We start from the raw sequence: 23,184 nt of genomic DNA on the forward strand, positions 1-23,184 counted from the left end.
TTGGCATTGAGGCATTGTGCCTCCCTGACCAAGCTGGTTTTCTGACCAGTGACTCCTTTAGAACACGCTGCTTGTGGTCAATTGCCCTGGCTAAATTCATAGCGTGATCTAAATCTGTAGGAGCATGTAATTCAACTTCTAAAAGCAGAGCTTCTGTCAAACCAGCAGTAAAAATATGAACATACTGTGTGTGGCTAACAAACTGGTTTGCTCGGGCTAACCATTCCTGGAAGGTCTTTTGGTACACCTCTAGTGTTCCAGTTTGTTTGTAATTGATTAATTCTCCCAATGGATTGCTACTAGCTGGGGGACCAAATCTCATCATGCAAGACTGTCTAAAATTTGCCCAATCCTGAACCACTTGGTCATTTCGAAATTGGTGGTACCATAGAAGCTCTTCATCGAGCATGTGGTAGGAGGCCAAATACACTTTCTCATCTGCATATGTTTTTTGATGATAAAAGAATTGATCACACTTGGCTAACCAAATCAAAGGGTCCCTAGACCCATCATACATAGGAAAGTCAAGTTTTAAATACCTGGGCACAGTGTTTGGTCCTTGAACGGCAGGCCCCAGATGGGGATGGTGTTGACGCATTGGTGGTTGTGGGGGAGGTGGTGGGTGGAATTGATGGTGGTCGGCCGGTGGAGAGTAGGCAGCTGGTGGTTGGGCGCGTGTATCATGGTCCTCTTGTCGCTGGAGGAGAGCTTGGATGGCAGCATCCATTGATTTTATTGCCTCACGCAAATCAGAGGTTGTTTGACACACCTCTTCCAGGGCATGAGCTTGGTTATCTGTCCTCTGCCTAGTATCTTCCACTAACTGTCTCAAATCATCAGGGGAAGAGGAATCCCCAAGGGTGGACCTGTCTGATACCAAGATGTTAGGTTCTTCCCTTGCCATGGATCGAGTCACCCTTCTTTCCTCTCTTCCCTCCATGGATGATCTTGACGTTGGAAGAGAATTCTTGTTTCTTGAATGAGTAATGGTGGAACTCAATTAAAACGAAGGAGCTTTGGAGGAAGCTCAACCTTGGACCTCAAAGGGAGAAATCCGACCTAGACCTTTGAGGGAGAATCTGACCTATAAAATATAATTTTCTCAATACTTGCCTCTCTTTTCCTTCACGTCCCCCTAAATAGGGTTGAGGACGAAAATACAAAGATGACCCATAGGTCAAGTGGTTCACGCCACATTACACTAAACCAACCCAAAGTAAACCAAACCAAATAAAGTAAACCAAACTGAATTAAAATTACATGAAAATTAAATTGACATAATTTAATTCCTATGCCTATGGATAACTCGTGATGCTATGGAGTTCATAACATCACCCCCCCCCGGAGAAAGAACTTGTCTTCAAGCTCAAAGTATGGGTAGAGGGTGTGAAACGCCGCTAATGGCTCCCATGTCGTGTCACTGGGGTCAGCATCTGCCCATTGCACTAAGATCTCCCAATCACCCTGAATACGGCGAGTTTGTAATACCTGTGCCGGGGTAGAAAGTACACGTCCCTCATGGAGTGGGGGCAAGGAGGTGTGCAGCAAAGGCGAATCACCTTGGAAGGCCTTTAATTGTGAGACATGAAAGACGTTGTGAATTCTGGCCTCTGGCAGATGCTGCATTCTGTAGGCCACTGTCCCAATGCGGTCCATCACCTAAAAGGGACCATAGTATTTTGGAGAGAGCTTGTGATGTTTGGAGGTTGTCAACGACAGCTGCGTGTAGTGTTGGAGATGCAACCAAACATAATCGCCAGGAGAAAAGAAGACTTCCCGGTGCTTCTTGTCATAATATTTTTTCATAGAATTTTGTGCCTCCTATAGATGAGTGTGCACCTCAGTGATGAATGCGTCTCTTTCAGCTAATGCTTGGTCCAAAGTGGCGACTTTAGAGGCCTCTGGTTCATAGGCTAAAAGACGGGGAGGTTCTCTACCATATACCACCTTGAATGGGGTTGTGCCGAGTGCGTTGTGGTAGGAGGTGTTGTAATAGAACTCAGCCCAGGCGAGCCACTTAACCCACCTCTTAGGTGAGTCCCCCACGAAATAGCGGAGATACATTTCAATAGTTCTGTTGACGACCTCTGTCTGACATCAGTTTGCGGATGGTAGGCTGCAGAAAAGGCTAACATTGTGCCCTGTAACTTGAAGAGTTCTTTCCAGAAGGTACTTGTAAAGATTGCATCCCTATCACTGGTAATCGAATTAGGCATCCCATGTAAGGGGACAATGTTATCCATAAAAAGTTGAGCAACCTGAGTTGCAGTGTAAGGATGCGCTAGAGGAATGAAATGCCCATATTTAGAGAAACGATCCACCACTACAAAGATAACAGATTTACCCGACAAAGAGGGAAGTCCATCTATGAAGTCCATAGAAATATTAGACCAGACCTGTGACGGAAGCTGAAGTTGTTGTAGCAACCCCGCTGGACTTAATGTTTCAGCTTTATTCCGTTGACAAGTCTGACAAGCCGCCACATAATCAGCTATACTGCGCTTCATGCCCCTCCAATAAAATTCCCTACTGATCCGGAAATATGTTTTTTGTCTGCCCTCATGTGTACTTTCATGGAAGGAGGCTAAAATACTGTTAATCAGAGGGGTTGTGTGGTGTAGAAAAATTCTATTTTTGTAGAGGACGAGATTGTCCTGAACCCTTCAATGTGGTGCCGCTGTCCTCTGCTGGATGTCCTAGCATAAGGAGATAATATTTGGGTACTGTTGGGCCTCTTCCTGTATAGAATCCAACAAGAGAGATCTGGGCTGACTGATAGCATTTAATTGCGGCTCTGGAACGTTCCAACGAGATAAGGCATCAGTCCCTACATTCAAACTTCCCAGTTTATACTCGACAGAAAAGTCAAACCCCATAAGCTTACTTAACCAATGCTGTTGTGGTGAAGTAGTGAGACGCTGCTCAAGAAGATACTTGAGGCTGCAATGATCAGTGCGAATAAAAAAAAAACTTCCCCATAGATAAGGGCGCCAATGCTGTATAGGTTTCACCAATCCGATCAATTCCCTCTCATAAGCTGCCAACTTGTGGTGGTGTTGGCCCAGTGACGGCTAAAATAATCAATCGGGTAGCCCTGTTGGTGCAACACTAAGCCAATACCACCCCCGAAGCATCACATTCCACTACAAAGGACTCCTCAAAGTCGGGGAGCTGCAAAACTGGGGCAGATGATAAGGTGTCTTTCAATTGCTGAAAGGAATGAGCTACTGCCTCTGACTGGGTAAAAGCATTTTTCTTGAAGAGATTGTTGAGCAGAGCTGCAAGCTGGCCATAACTACGAATAAATTTTCTATAATATCCAGCTAGGCCCAAAAATCCTCTTAAGGCTGTAATAGATATAGGAATAGGCCAATCTGTGACCGCCTGTATCTTACTCTGGTCTACCTTCACCCCCGATGCTGAAATAACGTGGCCCAAATATGCCACTTCTGATGTGCCCATAGAACATTTTGACCGATTTAAAACCAAATGATGTGAACGTATAAGAGAAAATACCTGGTGAAGGTGCTGAAGATGTTCTTCCCAGCTGTTGCTATAGACCAAAATATTGTCGAAAAATACCAATACATATTTTCTCAAGAGAGAGGAAAATACCTCATTCATGAGGGCCTGGAAGGTGGAAGGCGCATTCGACAGACAAAATGGCATTACAAGGAATTCAAAATGGTCGTGATGAGTGTGGAACGCTGTTTTCTCCACATCTGATGGATGAACTCAGATTTGATGATAGCCAGATTTCAAATTGAGTTTAGTAAAAATAGTAGCTCCATGTAGCTCGTCTAACAGCTCGTCCACCACTGGAATAGGAAATTTATCTTTAATCGTGTGGGCATTGAGTTGTCGGTAATCCACACAGAACCTTCATGACTTATCATGCTTGCGGACCAGTAATACCGGTGAAGAAAAAGGAGACCTGCTGGGCTAAATAATACCCTGTGCTAACATCTGCTGGCACTGCCTTTCAATCTCATCCTTCTGTAAGTGAGGGTAATGATACAGACGCACCACTACCGGCTCGGTACCCGTTTTCAAACGGATACGGTGATCACAGTGCCTAAGTGGCGGTAAGGCAGTAGGGTCCTGAAAGATATCTTCAAATTCTATAAGTGAGATAACTTACATGTGTTTGTGGACTGGACCTGGGCAACCTGTAGTGCGCAGGTGAGTGGTGCTTGTGTGCCATGCAATATAATCTGATGTTGGTCCTCTATAAAAGACATGGTTAGAGCTTGGAAATCCCATAGTATTGGTCCCAATAATTGTAGCCATTTAATTCCTAGCACCAAATCGAATCCTGATAGTGGAATCACCAGAAAATCTGCAACAAATGCATATCCCTCAATATCAAAGTGTGAGGCTGGTGATATGCCTACACTTGTAATTTTAGCCCCATTGGCTATGGATACAGAAAGACCAGTCGTTGCTGTACTACTAACTCAAGTTGTTCTGCCGCCTGCTGACTGATAAAATTATGTGTACAACCCGAGTCAACTAAAGCCAGTAACTGTAAATGATGTAATTGGGCTTTAACCTGCATTGTGCGTCATAGCTGTTCTATGATATTCTGTAGCAGCTGATCCCGGCCCATGAGTGCCTGATCAATTGCGTCCACACGGGTGGACCCTGGGTTGTATGAGAGAAGGCAAGGTGGATCCCGACTATATATAACCCGAAAAGAAGTGGATTGCAAGGCAGAGTGGAACGAAGTGTTATAACAGTATTCGGCCCACGGAAGCCATTGAACCCATTGCCGCGGACGATCACCTACCAAGCACCGTAGATACATCTCGATGGTGCAGTTCACCAACTTTGTCTGCCCATCTGTTTGTGGATGATAGGCGGAGGAGAACTTCAATTTAGTCCCGCTCAAGCGAAAAAGTTTCCGCCAAAAGGTGCTCGTGAAAACTGCATCTCTATCACTCACAATGGATTCTGGAATGCAATGTAAGCGGACTATATGCTCCAGGAAAGTTTGAGCAACCCGTGTTGCTGTATAAGGATGAGCCAGCTGTATAAAATGTCCGTACTTGGAGAATCTATCAACCACCATGAAAAGTATGAATTTAACGGAGGATAGGGGTAGACCTTTCACAAAATCCATTGAAATGTTGGCCCAAATCTGCGTAGGAAGGGCCAGAGGCTGGAGAAGACCGGCTGGACTCAAGTGCTCTGCTTTGTTGCACTGGAAGACCTGGCAGTTGCCCACATAAGTCACAAAAGAGGGTTTCATGGCTGGCCAGTAAAACTTAGCTCGAATTCTGTGCAAGGTCTTCTGTATCCCCTTGTGTGTACTGTCATGGTAGGCCGAGAGAATATCTGGAATCAACTCGGAATCAGGTGGAAGGAAAAGCTACTGCTTGTAATAAATAAGTGAATCCTGGATGGACCACTTCGAATTCATTGTCCCTTCTGAAATCTTCTGATGCAGTTCCTGCAGTGTAGGGTTAGTGGCATGTGCATTTCTTAGCAAGTCCAGGATGAGAAATCTCGGCTGGCTGATCGAATAGACACATTACTGATCCTCAAAACACCGTGACAAGGCGTCTACCACCTTATTTAATCTCCCCACACGATATTCCACCGAGAAGTCAAAACCCAACAACTTACTGATCCAGTGTTGCTTTGGCGATGTCGTCAAATGCTGTTCTAGTAGGAATTTAAGGTTGTAATGATCCGTGCGTATGAGAAAAGCCCGATCCTAGAGATAAGGCCTCCAATGTTGGACCGCCTTGGCCAACCCAATCAGAACTATGGGCCAGTCTACTCAAGAAAAAATCCTTTATTTGGAATGAGGGGTCCACCACGTCGTTTGTGGCACTCAAAGCTGCCCTCGCATCCACGCCAGTATTACAACTTCCCAAATTTGACAAATTGTTCGTGGTAGAATGCGATGCTTCGGGCGTGGGAATTGGGGCTATTTTACAATAGACGGGCCATCCTATTGTGTAGTTTAGCAGACAGTTGGTAGTCCTCATCACAAGCTGGCAGCCTATGAGCGCGAATTGATTGGGTTGGCCAAAGCGGTCCAACATTGGTGGCCTTATCTCTAGGGCCGGGCTTTTCTCATACGCAAGGATCAGTACAACCTTAAATTCCTACTAGAACAACGTTTGACGACATCGCCACTGCAGTACTGGATCAGTAACTTGTTGGGGTTTGACTTCCCGGTGGAGTTTTATGCGGGGAGATTAAATAAGGCGGCAGATGCCTTGTCACGGTGTTTTGAGGATCAGCAGTCAGTCTATTCGATCAGCCAGCCGAGATTTCTCATTTTGGACTTGGTGAGAGACACACATGCCACTAACCTTGCACTGCAGGAACTGCATTAGAAGATTTCAGAAGGGACAATGAATTCGAAGTGGTCCATCCAGGATTCACTTATTTGTTACAAGCAGCGGAGTTTCCTTCCACCTGAGTCAGAGTTAATTTTAGCTATTCTCTCGGCCTACCATGACAGTACACACGAGGGGATACAGAAGACCTTCCACAGAATTCAAGCTGAATTTTAGTGGCAAACCATGAAACCCTCTATTGCGACTTATGTGGGCGACTGTTAGGTACGCCAGCACAACAAAGCCGAGCACTTGAGTCCAGCCGGTCTTCTTCAGCTTCTGGCCCTTCCTACACAGGTTTGGGCCAACATTTCAATGGATTTTGTGGAAGGCCTACCCCTGTCCTCCTGAAAATTCGTACTTTTTGTGGTGGTTTATAGATTCTCCAAGTATGGAGATTTTATACCACTAGCTCATCCATATACAGCAACACGGGTTGCTTAGACTTTCCTAGAGCATATAGTCCGCTTACATGGCATTCCAGAATCCATTGTGAGTGATAGAGATACAGCTTTCATGAGCACCTTTTGGTGGGAATTGTTTCACTTGAGTAAGACGAAATTGAAGTTCTCCTCCGCCTACCATCCACAGATAGATGGGCAGACTGAGGTGGTGAACCGCACCATCGAGATGTATCTACGGTGCTTGGTGGGGGATCGTTCGCGGCAATGGGTTCAATGGCTTCCGTGGCTGAATACTGTTACAACACTTTGTTCCACTCTGCCTTGAAATCCACTTTTCTTCGGGTTATATATGGCCGGGATCCACCTCACCTTCTCTCGTACAACCCAGGGTCCACCCGTGTGGACGCGATTGATCATGCACTTATAGACCGGGAACTACTGCTATAGAATATCACAGAACGGCTACGTCGCGCCCAAGCTCGAATGAAGGATGTCTACGACAAAGGCCACCATGAGGTCTCTTTTGAGGTTGGGGAGTATGTGTGGCTACAACTCCAGCCCTACCATTAGCAGTCTCTTGCGGGACCTCCACGTCATAAGCTCTCACCCAGATTTTTTGGGCCGTTTCCCATTCTTCAACGCGTGGGACCAGTCGCGTATTAGCTCAAACTATCGGACACGACCAAAATCCATGATGTGTTTCATGTCTCTCTTTTGAAGCCGCATTCCGGAGCATAGCCTACATCCACTCCATTCCTACCACCGGTTGATAAAGGCGAGGTTATTCTTAACCCAGCTGCGATGTTACGCGCATGGCTGACCAATGACCATTGGGAGATTCTTGTTCAGTGGACGGACACTGACCTCGACGCTGCAACATGGGAATGTGTGGACATCTTCAAACAAGTCTACCCAGCTTTTGAGCTTGAGGACAAGCTCTTTCTCCATGGGGAGGCAAATGTTGTGGACTCAATAGCACACCGAGTCACACAATGAAGGAGGCAACAATAACTCACTCAATATGATTTATTTCTTATATTACTTTGAGTAGGATTTATTTCTTATATTATTTTAAGTAGGAGTTATTTCTAATTACTTTATATATAAGGGCATTATGGGGAATTATTGTAATCCTAAAACTCCATGATGTGACCTATTTAAGGGAAAGGAATGAATTAAATAGTTAAGCTTTGAGATTTTAGAATAACCTAGTGTAAACAGGCTGAGATCACCTCTTGATCCCGAGTTTAGGGTTTACTCCAAAAATCCAACCTATCCTTCACCCTCCATTGCCATCCATCTTCACCCAACTTCATCCACCATCATCCCTAGTTGGAAGAGGAGCTTCCTGCCCCTTTTCTGAGCCCAAAGAGAGGGTCTTCCCTCCTCATCAGTGTCAACCACAAGTAGGTTTCAATTCCCTCTTGACGAGCAGCAAAAAGGGAAGAGTTCTGGTTCTTCCACAAGAACGATTAGAGCAACTCCCCTTGTTGGGAAATCATCACGGAAATAGAGCATGGACAGCCTTCAACGTGAGCCAAGGCTGCCCCCTAAGTTAGGCAATCCTAGCACGAGCTGCATCAAATTAGGGTTGAAACCCTGATTTATGTGAGCAAGAACATGTATTCTTCCATTATCTCTCCACCTGTATTAATTCCATTCTAGCTGTAACTTAATCACTAGAATGAGTTCATAAAAAGGGAGACTGATTACTGGTGGAAGATTAGCCAAAGAAGGGATCTTTAACCCTCCTTACCGAGTCCAACAACTCAGTACTGGTGCTGAATTCACAAATCCCATGCCGTGTTACTCGATCCATTACTCGGGACCGTAACAGACATGAGCTCGGATTTGTATTGTATTAGGCGATTTCTGCCCAGTAATATCATGCAAGGATATCTCCGGTAGTTCCTCCTCGATAATATCCTCTGGCTCCTCTGGATCGTCTGAATCCTCCACCTCAAACCAAAAAAATCGTTTACATTGGTGTCCTACCCGATACTGCTCATCGCAGTTATAACATAAATATTTGGACCGCCTTTCTGCCATCTCCGCACTCATTAATTTTTTTATAAAGTTCAGTAGGGGATTACCAGGGTGGGGATTGGCTACTTGAGTTGTAGTCGGAGTGTGTCTGGATGGGGCTGCTGGAGATGCTCCCTGAGATGAAGTATAGCGGCATCCTTGCCATGTGGAGGAAGTGTTCCTCTCACCCGACCAACCCGGCTTACGTTGCTGCAACTGTTGTCGTTGTTCCATTGCTCAGGCCATATTCATTGCATGAGCTAAATCCATAGGCATAAGGAGTTCTACCTCTAGCCGTAAATACTCATTGAGACCCACTGTGAATAGGGATATCTGTTGGTCAACCAATACCCTCTCACTAGCATGAGCCAACTTTTCCTGGAACAGTTTTTGATATTGTTCCACCGAACCAGTTTGTCACAATAGGACTAACTCCCCCAGGGGGTTGCTGTTGGCGGGAGGGCCAAATATAACTGTGCTTAGATTTTTAAATTCTCTCCAAGTCATCCCTGGTCTCCCTTTCTCTACTTGAGTAACCCATAACATGGCTTCATCTGTCATGTGGAAAGAGGCTAGTTGCACCTTATCCCATTCAGTAGTCCCTTGGTTCAAATTTTTTTTTTTTCACATCTATGCAACCAAATTAAGGGATCAACTGAACTATTGAAAGAGGGAAACTCTAACTTGGTGTACCTTGGAACTGTGCCTCCATGCTGGGGTCCTTGGATAGCAGTGCGCCCAGGCCACTGCTCCCCTTTTCTGTGATATGGTTGAGCAACCTCTCTCAACTCTAGACTCTGATGTCTCTCTGCCCTCAACTTTGTTTGCATGCTGATGACTCGGCTCATCGCTTCTTTCAAACCACAAACCTTCCCCTACACTGGTTGTGTTGTTTCAAGGCTATCTTCTATCTTTTGTATCCTGATTTGGATTTCTTCATTGTTGAGAGTATCCCCCATGTTACCCTGCTCTGATACCAAGTGTTATGCACCTAGCCAAGTGTTATGTACCAAGTGTTACCCTGCTCTGATACTACCCAAAAGACCCGCCAGTTAGGAGCGGAAGACATAGGTACATAACCCAGAACCATAACAGATTTTGGGGTTAGGAATGGTTTGACTCGGGAGTCTATTTTGTGCCTGTTCACTCATGTGGCTGGCCAACTGACTCACTTGCATTTCAAGTTTAGCAATGGAGGACTATGTATTCTACATGAATAATTGAAGTGTATCCTCAAGTGAAGGTTTTTGTGGAATTAATAGCAGTTGAGTGAAGTGTGGGCACGGAGCTTGGGGTTGAGTAAACCCTGGAGGACCCCCAACCCGTGGGCCCTTGGACCATGAGAAATTTGGGTGCCTAGCCCAACCCAGATTATATGTTTCCGAAAAAGGATAATTCTGGCTCGGTCTATGAAAATTTTGGACTGCATTCAAGTCCTCAATGAGCTCCGGGTTGGATGAACTAGATGGACACATTTCTATGGGATGAGATGAACTAGAGCATATGACACAGACAGTATATGGGTTTGGAGTAGGTGAACTCTTGGACACCAGAAGGGCATCAATTTTTCTAGTCAACCCCTCAATCTTGGCCATGAGCATGGGTGTTTCCCTAACCTCGAGAGGCCCCCTCTTTTGGCTTCATGGGATGTCCTATCAACATTAAATGATGATCCCCATTGCTGAGATTGATCACTCAACATTTCAAAGAAGTCCCACGCCTCACTAGCACTCTTACCCATCAAACTCCCACCACTCGTTGCATCTACCATGGATCTAACCTGGGGTGTAAGACCTTGATAAAAGTATTGCACTAAATGTCATTTCTCAAACCCATGATGCGGACACCTACGTATCAAATCCTTCCATTGCTCCCAAGCCTCATAAAAGTGTTCACCCTCCTACTACATAAAGTTAAAGATTTCTCTCCTGAGGGCTATAGTTCTCTGATTGGGAAAGTACTTGGACAAAAATTTCATGACTAATGTGTCCCATGAAGTAATGTTGCCCACCTCTAATGAATTAAGCTAGGACTTGGCCTTATCCTTAAGTGAAAATGGAAAAAGTCTTAACCGGATAAAGTCATCTGAGAAATTCTGGAATTTGAAAGTCGCACAGATATCTAAGAATTCCTTGATGTGGTAATAAGGGTCCTCCTTCTCCAACCCATAGAATGTAGGGAGGAGTTGGATCACACACGATTTCAACTCATAACTGGCAGCAGTAGTGGGTGGCAATATAATGCAAGAAGGTGAAGTGAAGTTGGATGGGATAGAATAATCCCTTAGGGCTCTATGGTCACCTGTTGGAGGAAGCTGTAATGGTTCACCCTGATTGGCCATGGTAGCTCCTAACTTGACTTCTGGTGTTTTCCTTAAAATATGTTCTACCTCTTCAACAAAGGGAGTTAATGGTTCACCTAGGGAGCGGCGCACGTGCATAAAAACACAAAAAGAAACAAAACTAACTATCAAATTATGACAACAAACTAACTATTGAAAATACGAACTAACTAGAAGAAATAAAAATAACTCCACAAAAAATCATCAAGATAAAACAGAAACATAAAATTATGAAAGCAAAAAAATAAATCTAACCTAAGACCATGGAGAACAAAGAAATACACTTAATACGTGCCTCCCCAGCAATGGCGCCAAAAACTTGATATGAAATTTAATTATTGAATCCATAAAAACCATTTCAGGAAGAAATAAACCCTAAAAGCAATGAAATATAATTCAGGAGAGAAAAATATGCAATATAAGCAATGATCAATGCCAAATTCAATAAATGCATGTTTCATTTGAAAACCAATAAATAACCACCTATAACACAATTATAATGGCTATTCTATTATAATTAACCTAGTTCTCAAGTCAGAATCTGGCATCTACCACAAGTGCTGTCTTTAGAGTCTGAAAGGCTGTGGTGGTCTCATCACTCCACTGGAAGGAATTTTGTCGCAGAAGATTTGTTAAAGGTGCTGCTAAGGCCGCATAGTTCTGAATGAATTTGCGGTAATAGCCGGTTAAGCCCAGAAAACCCCTCAAAGCGGAAATGGTGCTCGGTACTGGCCACTATGTAATAGTTGCAAATTTTTCTGGGTCCATTGTAACCCGGATGTGTTATGCACACAATAAAATTATTATTTTAGTTGTTTTCTTTAATTTACTGTATTTATTTCAGTTTTAGGCCACATGTGGTATTTTTGGAATATTTTATTTATAGGGGTTTTTTTGTAATATTTTATCTTAAACCCTAACAGGGCAAACCCTATTTAAGGGTTATGAGTAATGAGAAAAGGAAGCATTGAAGTATTAATAATTAGGTTAAATCTAGCGTAAAGAGGCTTGAGATCACCTTCTTGATCTCGAGGTTATGGTTTTCCTAAAAAACCCACATATTCTCCTATCCTCCATTGATCTTCGTCTTCCCCATGTCTTCCTACTATCCCTATGGTAATGCCTGGAAAACCCGTAACCCATGGTAGATCCCAGATCCTCCCAAAGAATCCTTGTGGCAGATTCGGGACCGTAACAACTAGTATCAGCGCAGGAACACAATGGGTTATTCTATATCCCAAGAAAGATGGATTGCTATGGGTAAGGAATTGGAAGAAATACGAGCACGATTAGATGCTTCCATTGAACGTTATGCAAGGGAGGAACTCGTTGCTTTAGCAAAATAGGTCACACGACCTCAAATCTCTTACCACATAGGCGCACAAGAGGCAGCAAAAGCTATCTCGGACGGGGCAACAGGCCAAGGGCCAGAAAAATCAAAATTTTCGTCCCGTTTACCGGCCAAAGCACCTGCGGAAGGTTTTGGGGTGACCCCAAACCCCTTATCACGAGAAACCAGAATTCCATTGGTGATGACAATAAAATCGGCCAGCGGAGAAGCCCCTAAGGGGTGCTGTTCACCGTCGGGGAAAGTTCTGCGGGCACCCAACCGCCACACCTTTCCGTCGGGGTCCGTCGATCTGGCAGTCGGCATGGCGCGGAGCACATTGGGGGAAAAAGGGGCGCCAAAATGCCTCTCGAACCAGGCAACGGAAAATCCTCTAGTAGGGACACCTCGACGTCCTCTTGTGGGCCATCAGAGGAAGAGGAGGCTTCGTCAGCCCCGTAGGCGAAATTTATGTAAGGGTCTCTGTTTCGGGGGGCTGAGAAACAGAGATTCACATGTCCGAGAGCCGTCTATCTCAGCAACTCTTCTAGCAGCGAAGCCCCAACGGGCTGCTATTCACCACCAACTGATGTTCACCACCGAGAAGCAGGAGATTCCATCAGTGATATTTCTGCCGAAGACCCGTCGGCGACATTCCAACAGAAGAACCGTCGGCGACATTCTAGTAGAAGATCGTCGGTGACATTTTCGCAGAAGATCATCAGCGACATTCCAGTAGAAGTCCCATCGGTGAAATTCCATTAGAACTATTGACGACATTGCAGTAGATGACCAATCAGCGACGCTTCCGCAATTACCGCCTCCCGTCCTGTTCGGCAACAATCCAACAGAAGAACTGTCGGCGACATTCCAGCATAAGATCATCGACGACATTCCACAGAAGACGCGTCAGCGACATTCCAGCAGAAGACCCATCGGCAACATTCTATCAGAACCGTCGGCGACATTCCAGCAGACAACCAATCAGCGACGCTTCTGCAATTACCGCCTCCCTCCCTATTTGGGATCTGCTGTAGGAGGAAGAAGGGGTCCGATTAAATTTTCCTAACTTAGGAAAATTTAATCGGCGAGGTCCGCTGAGTCTCGCACGGGATCGGGCTGATTGCACTGAGTTAACTCAGGCCAACTCGGTCTGAGCCAACTAAAAAAAAAAAACTCCTAATTTGGGCATCCAGAGGGGGGGTTATAGCTATCGCGGATGCTACTTTGGCACCGGTGGAGACGTCGGCATACAAACACTACTTCCGAGCTTGAGGACAAGTTCATCTTCCAAGGGGGTTTAATGTTATGCACATAATAACATTATTATTTTAGTTTTTTTATTTAATTTATTTTATTTATTTTAGTTTTAGGCCACAGGGGTATTTTTGGAATATTTTTTATAGGGGTATTTTTTTAATATTTTATTTTAAACCCTAACAGGGTGAACCCTATTTAAGGGTTATGAGTAATGAAAAAAGGAAGCATTGAAGTATTAAGAATTAGGTTAAATCTAGCGTAAAGAGGCTTGAGATCACCTTCTTGATCTCGAGGTTAGGGTTTTCCTCAAAAACCCACGTATTCTCCTATCTTCCATTGATCTTTGTCTTTCCCATGTCTTCCTACTATCCCTACGGTAATTCCTAGAAGACCTATAACCTGTGGCAGATCCTAGATCCTCCCAAAGAATCCTTGTGGCAGATCCGGGACCAAAACAAGATGTTGTGATGATGTGTCCCAAATAAGTAACATGTTGGCTCCCAAATGTACACTTTGTCCTTTTTAAATAAAGCCGGTGAGCTAGGATAAGTTGAAAAACCCTTTGGAGATGTAGTAAATGTTTAGGCCACGACTTGCTGAATATGAGGATGTCATCAAAGAATACAAGAACAATTTTTCTGAGATAATCAGTAAATACCTCGTTCATAAGCGCCTGAAATGTGGAAGGGGCGTTAGAGAGACCAAATGGCATGACGAGAAACTCAAAGTGTCCGTGATGAGTACGGAAGGCTATTTTTTGAATGTCGGGAGGATGCATATAGACTTGATGATATCCCGAATGCAAATTCAACTTCGTGAAAAATTGGGCCCCATGTAGTTCATCCAACAATTCATCAATCACCGGAATAGAAATTTGTCCTTGACAGTCTTGGAATTTAGTTCTCTGTAATCCACGCAAAATCTCCAAGTTAGGTCATGCTTCTTAACAAGTAGGATGGGGGACGAGAAGGGAGATGTACTCCTCCTGATGAGTCCCTGCTCGAGCATCAGTTTACATTCTCTCAATTTCATCTTTCTGTAAATGAGGATAGCAATAGGGGTGCACCACCACCACCTCAGAGCGAGCCTTCAAACAAATTTTTTGGTTTCAACTTCTGAAGGGGGGAAAGTGTTATGGTCCTGGGTTAAGTACTTATGTCTTCCGCTCCTAACAGGCCGGTCCTTCGGGTAGTATTGGCTAGGTGCTTAACATTTGGTATCAGAGCTTGCTCCCTCGTCATGCGTTCGAATCCTGGAGGGGGCGAATACGAAGGGGGCGACCTATGCGGAGGGGGCAACCTTGATGGAGTAGGCCACTGCACGTATGGAGGGGATGACCTTGGCTGAGTGGGCTGTTGCTAGAGTGGGCCATCGCAAGTGGGCTGTCGTGGACGTCGGCCCGTGAAAGAGGGTTGTGATGTTATGGTCCTGGGTTAAGTACCTTTGTCTTCCGCTCCTAACAGGCCAGTCTTTTGGGTAGTATTGGCTAGGTACTTAACAGAAGGCCTGTAGGTTCCTGAAAAATATCATAATAGTCCCCCAATAAATCTTCTAATGACGTTGCCAAAGGAGGCTGTTGTTGGAGTAGGTGAAACTATGGCTGAATGTCAACGTTGCGCCTTTGGAACTTTAACTGCTATCTTGCCAGCTCAAACATCATAGTTAATGCAGTGAAGTCCCACAAAATGGTTCCCAACATTTGCAACCATTTAACTCTGAGAACCATATTGAATCCAACTAAAGGGATAATCAAAAATTCTGCTTCAAAATGAGAGCCTTCAACAGAAAATAACATGACCTTGCTGATCCCATAACTAGGAAGTTTTTCTCCATTGGCCACAGACACTGAAGCCACTGGGTGAGGCTGCACTTGCAGTTGTAATTGCTGGGCTGCGTTGCTGCTAATGAAGTTATGAGTACTCGCTGAATCAACCAAACTGAGGAGAGGTTGGTCATTGACTATGGCACAAAGCTGCATAGTTTTGGTAGATTGTAGGCCCATGATTGCTTGGAGAGAGATTTCAGGTTCTGGTGCTTCTTCTACCTACTATGCGTGTATGGGCTCTTCCTCATTATCTTCCACTTCTAGCCAAAATAACTTTTGACATTGATGACCAAAGGTATACTTCTCATCACAGTTATAACACAACCCTCTGGATCTTCTGTCTTCCATTTCAGCTCTGGACAACTTTTTGATAAATGCTGGTGGAGGTTGACTAAACTTAGGTGCTGTGGAAGGGTTTGCAGGGGCACTGGAGCGCCATGTGCTGCTAGTAGCAGATCAGTTGTTTTTCCAAGGCCTACGATTCTGATTTTTTTGTTTGGCCTCAAGAGTGCGGGCTAAGTTCATTGCTTGGGTCAAATTAGAGGGAGCGACGAGGTCAATCTCTAACTGTAGGGACTCTGATAATCCCGTAGTAAATAACCCCATCTGTTGATCCACCCGGACTATCTTACTGGCTCTGGCTAATTTCTCCTGAAATGCCTTTTGGTACTATTCTACTGTCCCAGTTTGACGCAACAAGACTAGGTCCCCTAATGGATTGCTCTGAGCAGGCGGTCCAAATCGAATTGTGTATAAATCCTTAAATTCTTCCCATTCTATGTTCAAAATTTCCATTTCGAGTTGGTGGCCCCATAGTTGCACTCCATCAAGCATATGGAAGGCGGCCAACTGTACTTTGTCATTTTCAGCTGTTCATCGATGGGAAAAAAATTTCTTGCACCGATATAACCAAATTAACGGGTCCTCGGATCCCTTAAATAGTGGAAAATTCAACTTTGTGTATCTCGGGATGGTCCCACCACCAGAACCCGAGCTCACACCATTTTCATTCTGTTATGTTTGACCCACAAAATGGTCTCCCAGCATAGCCACATGGCTCCTCCTTCCTTCACGAGGAGTGGGGTTTCTTACCCCCATTAATTTGTCAAGTTTAGCAGAAATAATTTGGATTTGGACATTTACCTGAGACTCTCTGCTTTCCATCAAAATCGCCAGACATCCTTCGGTTTCTTCCTGGCTGGATTGTATCATTCCCTTGACGGTAGATACACAATCTTCGTTGTTTGATGGATCTCCCATTTCGGCTTGCTTTGATACCAAGATGTTGTGGTCTCTGACCATGGATCGAGTCACTCATTTGCGGGAGAAGTCGACTTGCATTTCTGGGGCAAAGTCTGGTCGATGACACCTCTTTGGTCTCCCTATGGTGTCGATTTGGTGATAACGATGGGTGAAATAGGATTATGGAAGGGAGAAGATGAGAAAGGGTTACCGGAAAGGGGGATTTAGACTCGTCGACGGGAGTCTACATCGTGGGTTCCAGGGGAACTCCGATACTGGTTCCTTAGGGAGAACGCAGATCCCAAATTCCTTTCTTGCCTTCCCATTCCATTCGATAGCCCTTAAGCTAAATCCAAAAATAGAATTATTACAAGAATGCCATTAAGGCTTCCTACTTACATGAATAAAAAAATTAAAAGACCTGTATGCATAAGCCCTTTTCAATTCATAATTTCACTGCGTCACTACGCCTGAGTCAACTCACCGCGTTGACTTTGTATGACTCGTCCTGCTATAGAGTCCACAACAACACCATTTACAGTAAGTTGGGCATTCATGATGTTCTCTCACTCCCAGATTGAGGGGGAGTGTTGGAAGATATGGAGGACTACCATTTTATACAGGAAGATCCTATACACCATTTTTAGCAAGCTAGGTATTCATGATGTTCTCTCACCCCCAACTTGAGGGGGAGTGTTGGAAGATAGGCCCAAGCCCACACGATCAAGGAAGACACACAAATCCAAGTGTGTTAGAAGATGGGTTCAAGCCCATAAGACCAAGGAAGGCCTACACATCCAAGAGATGTAGAAGGTGGGCTCAAGGCCCACAGATCAAGGAGAAGACTCCAGGCCCACACAATGATGGCAGGATAGTAAATAAAGAGTCATCTCATAGAGATGGCATGGATGTAATTAGGTTAAATTCTACGGGCATTATTGTAATATTTTAGGATTATTAATCTATAAATTGAGCTTCAGGGGAAGGGTTAGGAAATAAGTTCATAACCTCTTGTTCCTCCAATTTTCTCCCAATGGGTGTCTCTCTCTTTGAGGAGAACTCTAAGCCTGTTTAACCTAAAATTAACCTAAAATCAATGCTTGTCTTTCTCATTCCTCTTACCCCTTAAATAGGGTTCACTTTGTTAGTGTTTAAGATAAAATATTACAAAAATACCCCTATAAATAAAATATTAAAAAAATACCCCTGTGGCCTCAAACTGAAATAAATAAAGTAAATTAAAGAAAAATAATAAAATAATAATGTTATTGTGTTCGTAACATTACATTCTCCTAGAAGAACGAGCTTGTCATCAAACTCGAAGGTAGGTCTACTTGCCCGTGCTGATAGCTCATCGTGTGTGATCGGTTCATCCTCCTTGTCTTCTTCGCTGTTAAAATCAGGGTTATCAATCATAGGTGCTTTCCATTTGCCCTTGTAGTTCGGGTTCTTTATTTTCTTTGGCTTCCATGCTCCCTTATGCTCAGGATTTGGAATAGTAGGTGAAGTCCATTCACCATCTTCCTCATCATCCCAGTCAGTATACAAGCTGCCAGGATGTTTCTCATTGTTATCGATCAGTATACTATATGTAGCATCCGGATGGATGATGAAAGTGTAAAAATGTGTTAGCTGGTCTGTTTCACAGGAAATGTCCTTCTTTATCAAGTGGTTCTTCCCATCACGGGTCAAGATTGCAAGAACCTTCCTAGTGCTATAGCCACATATGTCAAGTCCAAACATAATGTTGTATCGAGTCTCTCCACCAAAGTTCTTTTGATCCACATCATTGCTTAGCAACTTCATGTACCCACCACCACAATCAAGCTTCTGCTCATGCTGAACAGAAAATTGAAAGACCAAGGTTGTGTCTTTGTTAGAGATCTCAAGAGACTGTGAAGAGATAGCAAAAAATCACTAGTCTGGAGAAGTTTGGATGCCTTATCATTGGGATCACCACTCCATTTTCCAGAAGTGTGCACCCAATCACCTGCCATGCCTTCATCTTTTTTCCAATCTGATTTCACCCAACAGATTTGTTGGAGTCGCTCTCCTACAATTAGTTCCATTGATCTGGGGTAGTGACCAAAACTGTTTGGTTCCAGAAACCAGCCGAGATGAAAAGCTCTTGCCCTTTGAGCTGCTACCGTATCTTCAATTCTCTCACTTGAAGGTTCATACCACAAGAAATCTAACACGATTCCAATGCTGATTGGAATAACAGCAGATGCAACAGTAGTTTCAACACGAATAGCAGAACCATACAGCATGAATGCATCCTTATCATTAGATACAGGTTCCCTTCTCTCAGCCGATGATATTTTCTCCACCAATATGCCACTTGGAGCCTGCCTAATCTTGCATGGAGTAATTAGACCCAATGCAGAAAACACTTCAATCAACTTCTCATCAGCTATAGCTTCTGTGACCAATTCCAGAAAGCCCAATAGAATTTCTATTAACACACACCCTCTATGATAATGAAACCCTTTCTCAAACAGAAAAGGAACAACTTCGTTGATCCCAATGACAATGGCATTCAGCTCCCTCCAACACACTCTAGAAATTCCAATAGAATTTCCAGCAGGCAATTGAGTCATGGACAACAATTGAAAAGGAGAGTTAAAAGATGATTCCAATTGCTGTGTTCTCACTTGTAGTGAATAATGATAACCATTCGTGCAAACAAAACTAATAGCATCAATAGACAACCATCCCAACATCGTCACTACACCCAAAAAATTTGTAGCTCCATTTTGAACCACGAAGGCTCTCTTCCCATATGCTGCACTCCCACTGAAATGAAACTTATCCACTAACAGTGCCCGAGCAGCAAATAAAGCTGGAATGCCTCTTTCAAGTGCAAATTGAACTTGAGCATCATGTTCATCCTTGGGAGCAAAGGACATAGTAATAACATCTCTATCAAAGAGATAGCCTCCAAAGCTGGCAACCCCACAGCCAACGTCCAATACAACATGACTTCATTTCCCCCAAACAATGTCAGGAAGTGTGTCTTGAACGAAATCAACATAATGCAGAGTACCATGCTTAAGCTGTGTTCCACCACCAGGGAACATAAGGTACTCGTCAGTAAAGTTCACCCAATTCTGGTGTCCTTTTACCACTGTAAGCTTGGTGTACGGAACATTGTGGTACCAAATTTTGATCCTGCTGTCAGGCCAAGAGATGGGCTGCTTGTATCCTTCAGGAAGAGGGAAAAGACAAGTAGGGCCTTCCTCAGGGCAGTGTCTCTCCCTATACTCATAATGCTCGGTACTCCGCAGCATAAGGATGGCTTCCTCATTGTCCAAACAAGGGATGTAATCAGTTCCTGCAGGAACATTGTAGAGCCTCCAACTGTAACCAAATGAGGCTTGTTCATCCTTGGATTTTGAATCTTCTTGAATCTCTTTTGCATTCTTTGACTCTGTAACTTGAGTTGAAAAAGACCCATTATGGGTATTAGATTCATTTAGAATCTCAGACTGTGCTGCATCAGGAAACACCTCTTTTTGACCTTCATCCTTTGTCAAATTCTCTGGGTTGCCTCCACCAGAATTGTTCTTTGTTTCAGTTGCTTGAGTCTGGGTAACTTCAATTTGACAACTCACATAGGCACAGGTATTGTGCTCATCAACAGAAAAACAAAGTCCCCCCAAAACAATTTTCTGAGACACGCCGAGGTTCACGACAACAAAAAATAAAACAGCCTCCATTCAATTTCTATTTATCTTCTCGGAATCCCCAAAAAAAATTTCTCTTGCATTATAGAGACTTCATCACACATTTACATGAATTTTTTCATCTTATCGCAAGATTGAATGGAAAAATGAGGTTGGCAAAACTTACCCCACCCAATTTGGAAATTGGGTTCCCTTTGTTCTGCCAAGAGGTGGATTGCGAGAGGGCGGTGGTGGCCGGAAGTCCAATCCCACCGGAGTTGTTTCTGACGGTGCCGACAGAGCCTCCTCTTCCTCTGGTGGTGCACAGAAGGACGTCGAGGTGTCCCCACTAGAGGATGATTCATTGCCTTGTTCAAGAGGCGTTCTGGCACCCCTTTTTCCTGTCGGCTTTTCTCCCATTTGTTCCCTGCCATGCCAGTTTCCAGATTGACGGACCCCGATAGAAAGGTGTTGTGGTTGGGTGCCCGCTGAACTTTCTCCGACGGTGAACAACACTCCTTAGGGTCTTCTTTGCTGGGCGATTTTATTTGTGTTGCTTGTGGAAGACTTCTGGTTCCCTATAATAAGGGGTTTTGGGTCTCCGATTTCCAAAAATCGGGGTCCCCACCGTCTGATTGCAGAAGGTCTGAGTCTGAAATCGGATTTGTGTCCTTCTCAAAGATTTCCATGGTTCCCGGTGTCGGATTTGAGGTCACCCCCAAATCTTCCGTAGGGACATCGGCCTGTAAAGAAGACGAAATTTTGAGACTTCATGCTTGGAGATCTGAGGGCGTATGCCCTTCATTTTTGCGGCGGCATTGAGGTCCTCTCCTCTTTGTTCCGGAATTGTGTTCCTTCCGGTTGGAAGACGAGTTATCATGCTATCCATCCTCCCATTCAAGGTTTCCATACCAAGATCAATTTTAGAGAACCTCTACTCCAATCCAGTAAATTTTCTATCATTCTCTGCCTGGCCTTTGAGGATCACTTCATGCAATTCATTGGTGCTGATCTCTGTCGTGCTACCCTACTCTGATATTAATGTGTTCCGGCTCTTATACTAGTTGTTATGATCTCGGATCTGACACATAGATTCGTAGGGAGACATGGAGAACGAAGATCAAGCCAAAGGGAAGCTTGAAAACCCTAGAGCTCGTTGAGGAGAACTCTAAGCCTATTTAACCTAAAATTAACCTAAAACCAATGCTTGTCTTTCTCGTTTCTCTTATCCCTTAAATAGGGTTTACCATGTTAGGGTTTAAGATAAAACATTACAAAAATACCCCTATAAGTAAAATATTAAAAAAATACCCCTGTGGCCTAAAATTGAAATAAATAAAGTAAATTAAAGAAAAACAATAAAATAATAATGTTATTGTGTTCATAATAGAAGTCTTCTTATTTACCAAGATGCCACTTATTGGACGTGTGGACTTTCTTTCTTTGACAAGTGGTCTTGATCTCATCTTCTAACACCCCCTAAAACTAGAGGAAAGAAAACATCATAAACACCCAACTTGCCACATATAAAAGATAGGATCTTAGAAATAACTGGTTGTATAAGAATATCTACTACTTTCTCTTGTGGTGAAACATGTTTGAGGGAGATTATACTCGCTTGAAATTTCTCCCGCATAAAGTGGCAGTCCACCTCAATGTTTTTGGTCCTTTCACGGGAGACCAAATTTGAAATGATATGAATAGCTGCTTGGTTATCACAATATAGACCCATAGAACCTCCTTTATGGAATCCCCATTATGTCATAAGGGACCTGATACATACGAGTTCACTGACCGTGTGAGCCATAACTATGTATTATGCTTCTACACTAGATCTCGCAACCACATTCTGCTTCGTACTTCTTCATGTAACCAGGTTCCCTCCAACAAGAGTGCAATACCCAAAAGTTGACTTCCTGCAATCAGGTGATCCAGCCCAATCTGCATCTAAGAAACTTTCTATGTTGAAGTGGTAATTTTTCTTATAAAGTAATTGTGTTCCTAAAGCTCCTTTTAAATATCGTAATATCCTCTCAAAGGCTTGTCAATGGGTAAGTTGTGGTTTATGCATGTACTGCCACACTTATGGCATATGATATGTCTGGTCTAGTTACTATGAGGTAGATAAGTTTCCCGACAAGTATTTATATTTTCCAATATCAATATCTTTTCTAGAACTTTCACATAATTTAATATTAGAATCCATAGGTGTGTCAATTGGGTGACACCCTGTTAAGCACCTAGCCAATATTGCCCAAAAGACCGGCCTGTAAGAAGTGGAAGACATAGGTACTTAACCCCAAGACCATAATAGTATCCCGCCCTTCCCCGAGCCGACGACTGCAGAGGCTACCACAATAGAGTAACCGGAGCCGGGTCGAACCTGGGTCAGTCCAGGCGCGTGACCACCCGCATCCGCCTTGGGAGCGCCGGGATTCGAAGTTGGGATGTAGCGCTAGCTCTGATACCAAATGTTAAGCACCTAGCCAATACTACCCAAAAGACCGGCCTGTAAGGAGTGGAAGACATAGGTACTTAACCCCAAGACCATAATAGTACCCCACCCTTCCTCGAGCCGACGACCACGGAGGCTACCACAACAGAGCAACCAGAGCAGGGTCGAACCGGGGTCAGTCCAGGCACGTGACCACCCGCATCCATTTTGGGGGCGCTGGGATTCGAAGTCAAGACGCAGCGCTAGCTCTGATACCAAATGTTAAGCACCTAGCCAATACTACCCAA

At 44.0% G+C, this 23,184-nt stretch overlaps 1 protein-coding gene and 1 non-coding gene across 2 annotated transcripts; one reads left to right on the top strand and one right to left on the bottom strand.

The window, feature by feature from the left end:
* Positions 1-10,611: 10,611 nt before the first annotated feature.
* Positions 10,612-10,718, top strand: LOC137935621 (small nucleolar RNA R71). Its single transcript, XR_011109320.1, has one exon. It is a non-coding gene; the product is annotated as a small nucleolar RNA R71 (small nucleolar RNA).
* A 9,043-nt stretch (positions 10,719-19,761) lies between these two features.
* On the bottom strand, positions 19,762-20,496 carry LOC137935249 (probable methyltransferase PMT26). Its single transcript, XM_068779939.1, has one exon. The coding sequence runs from the start codon at positions 20,494-20,496 to the stop codon at positions 19,762-19,764; it is 735 nt and encodes a 244-aa protein (XP_068636040.1).
* Positions 20,497-23,184: the final 2,688 nt, after the last annotated feature.

The sequence above is a fragment of the Aristolochia californica genome, unplaced genomic scaffold (assembly GCF_029961685.1).
Source record: "Aristolochia californica isolate CCGP_79_NKW_82.1479 unplaced genomic scaffold, dmAriCali1.0.hap1 SCAF_6, whole genome shotgun sequence".
Lineage (NCBI taxonomy): Eukaryota > Viridiplantae > Streptophyta > Magnoliopsida > Piperales > Aristolochiaceae > Aristolochia > Aristolochia californica.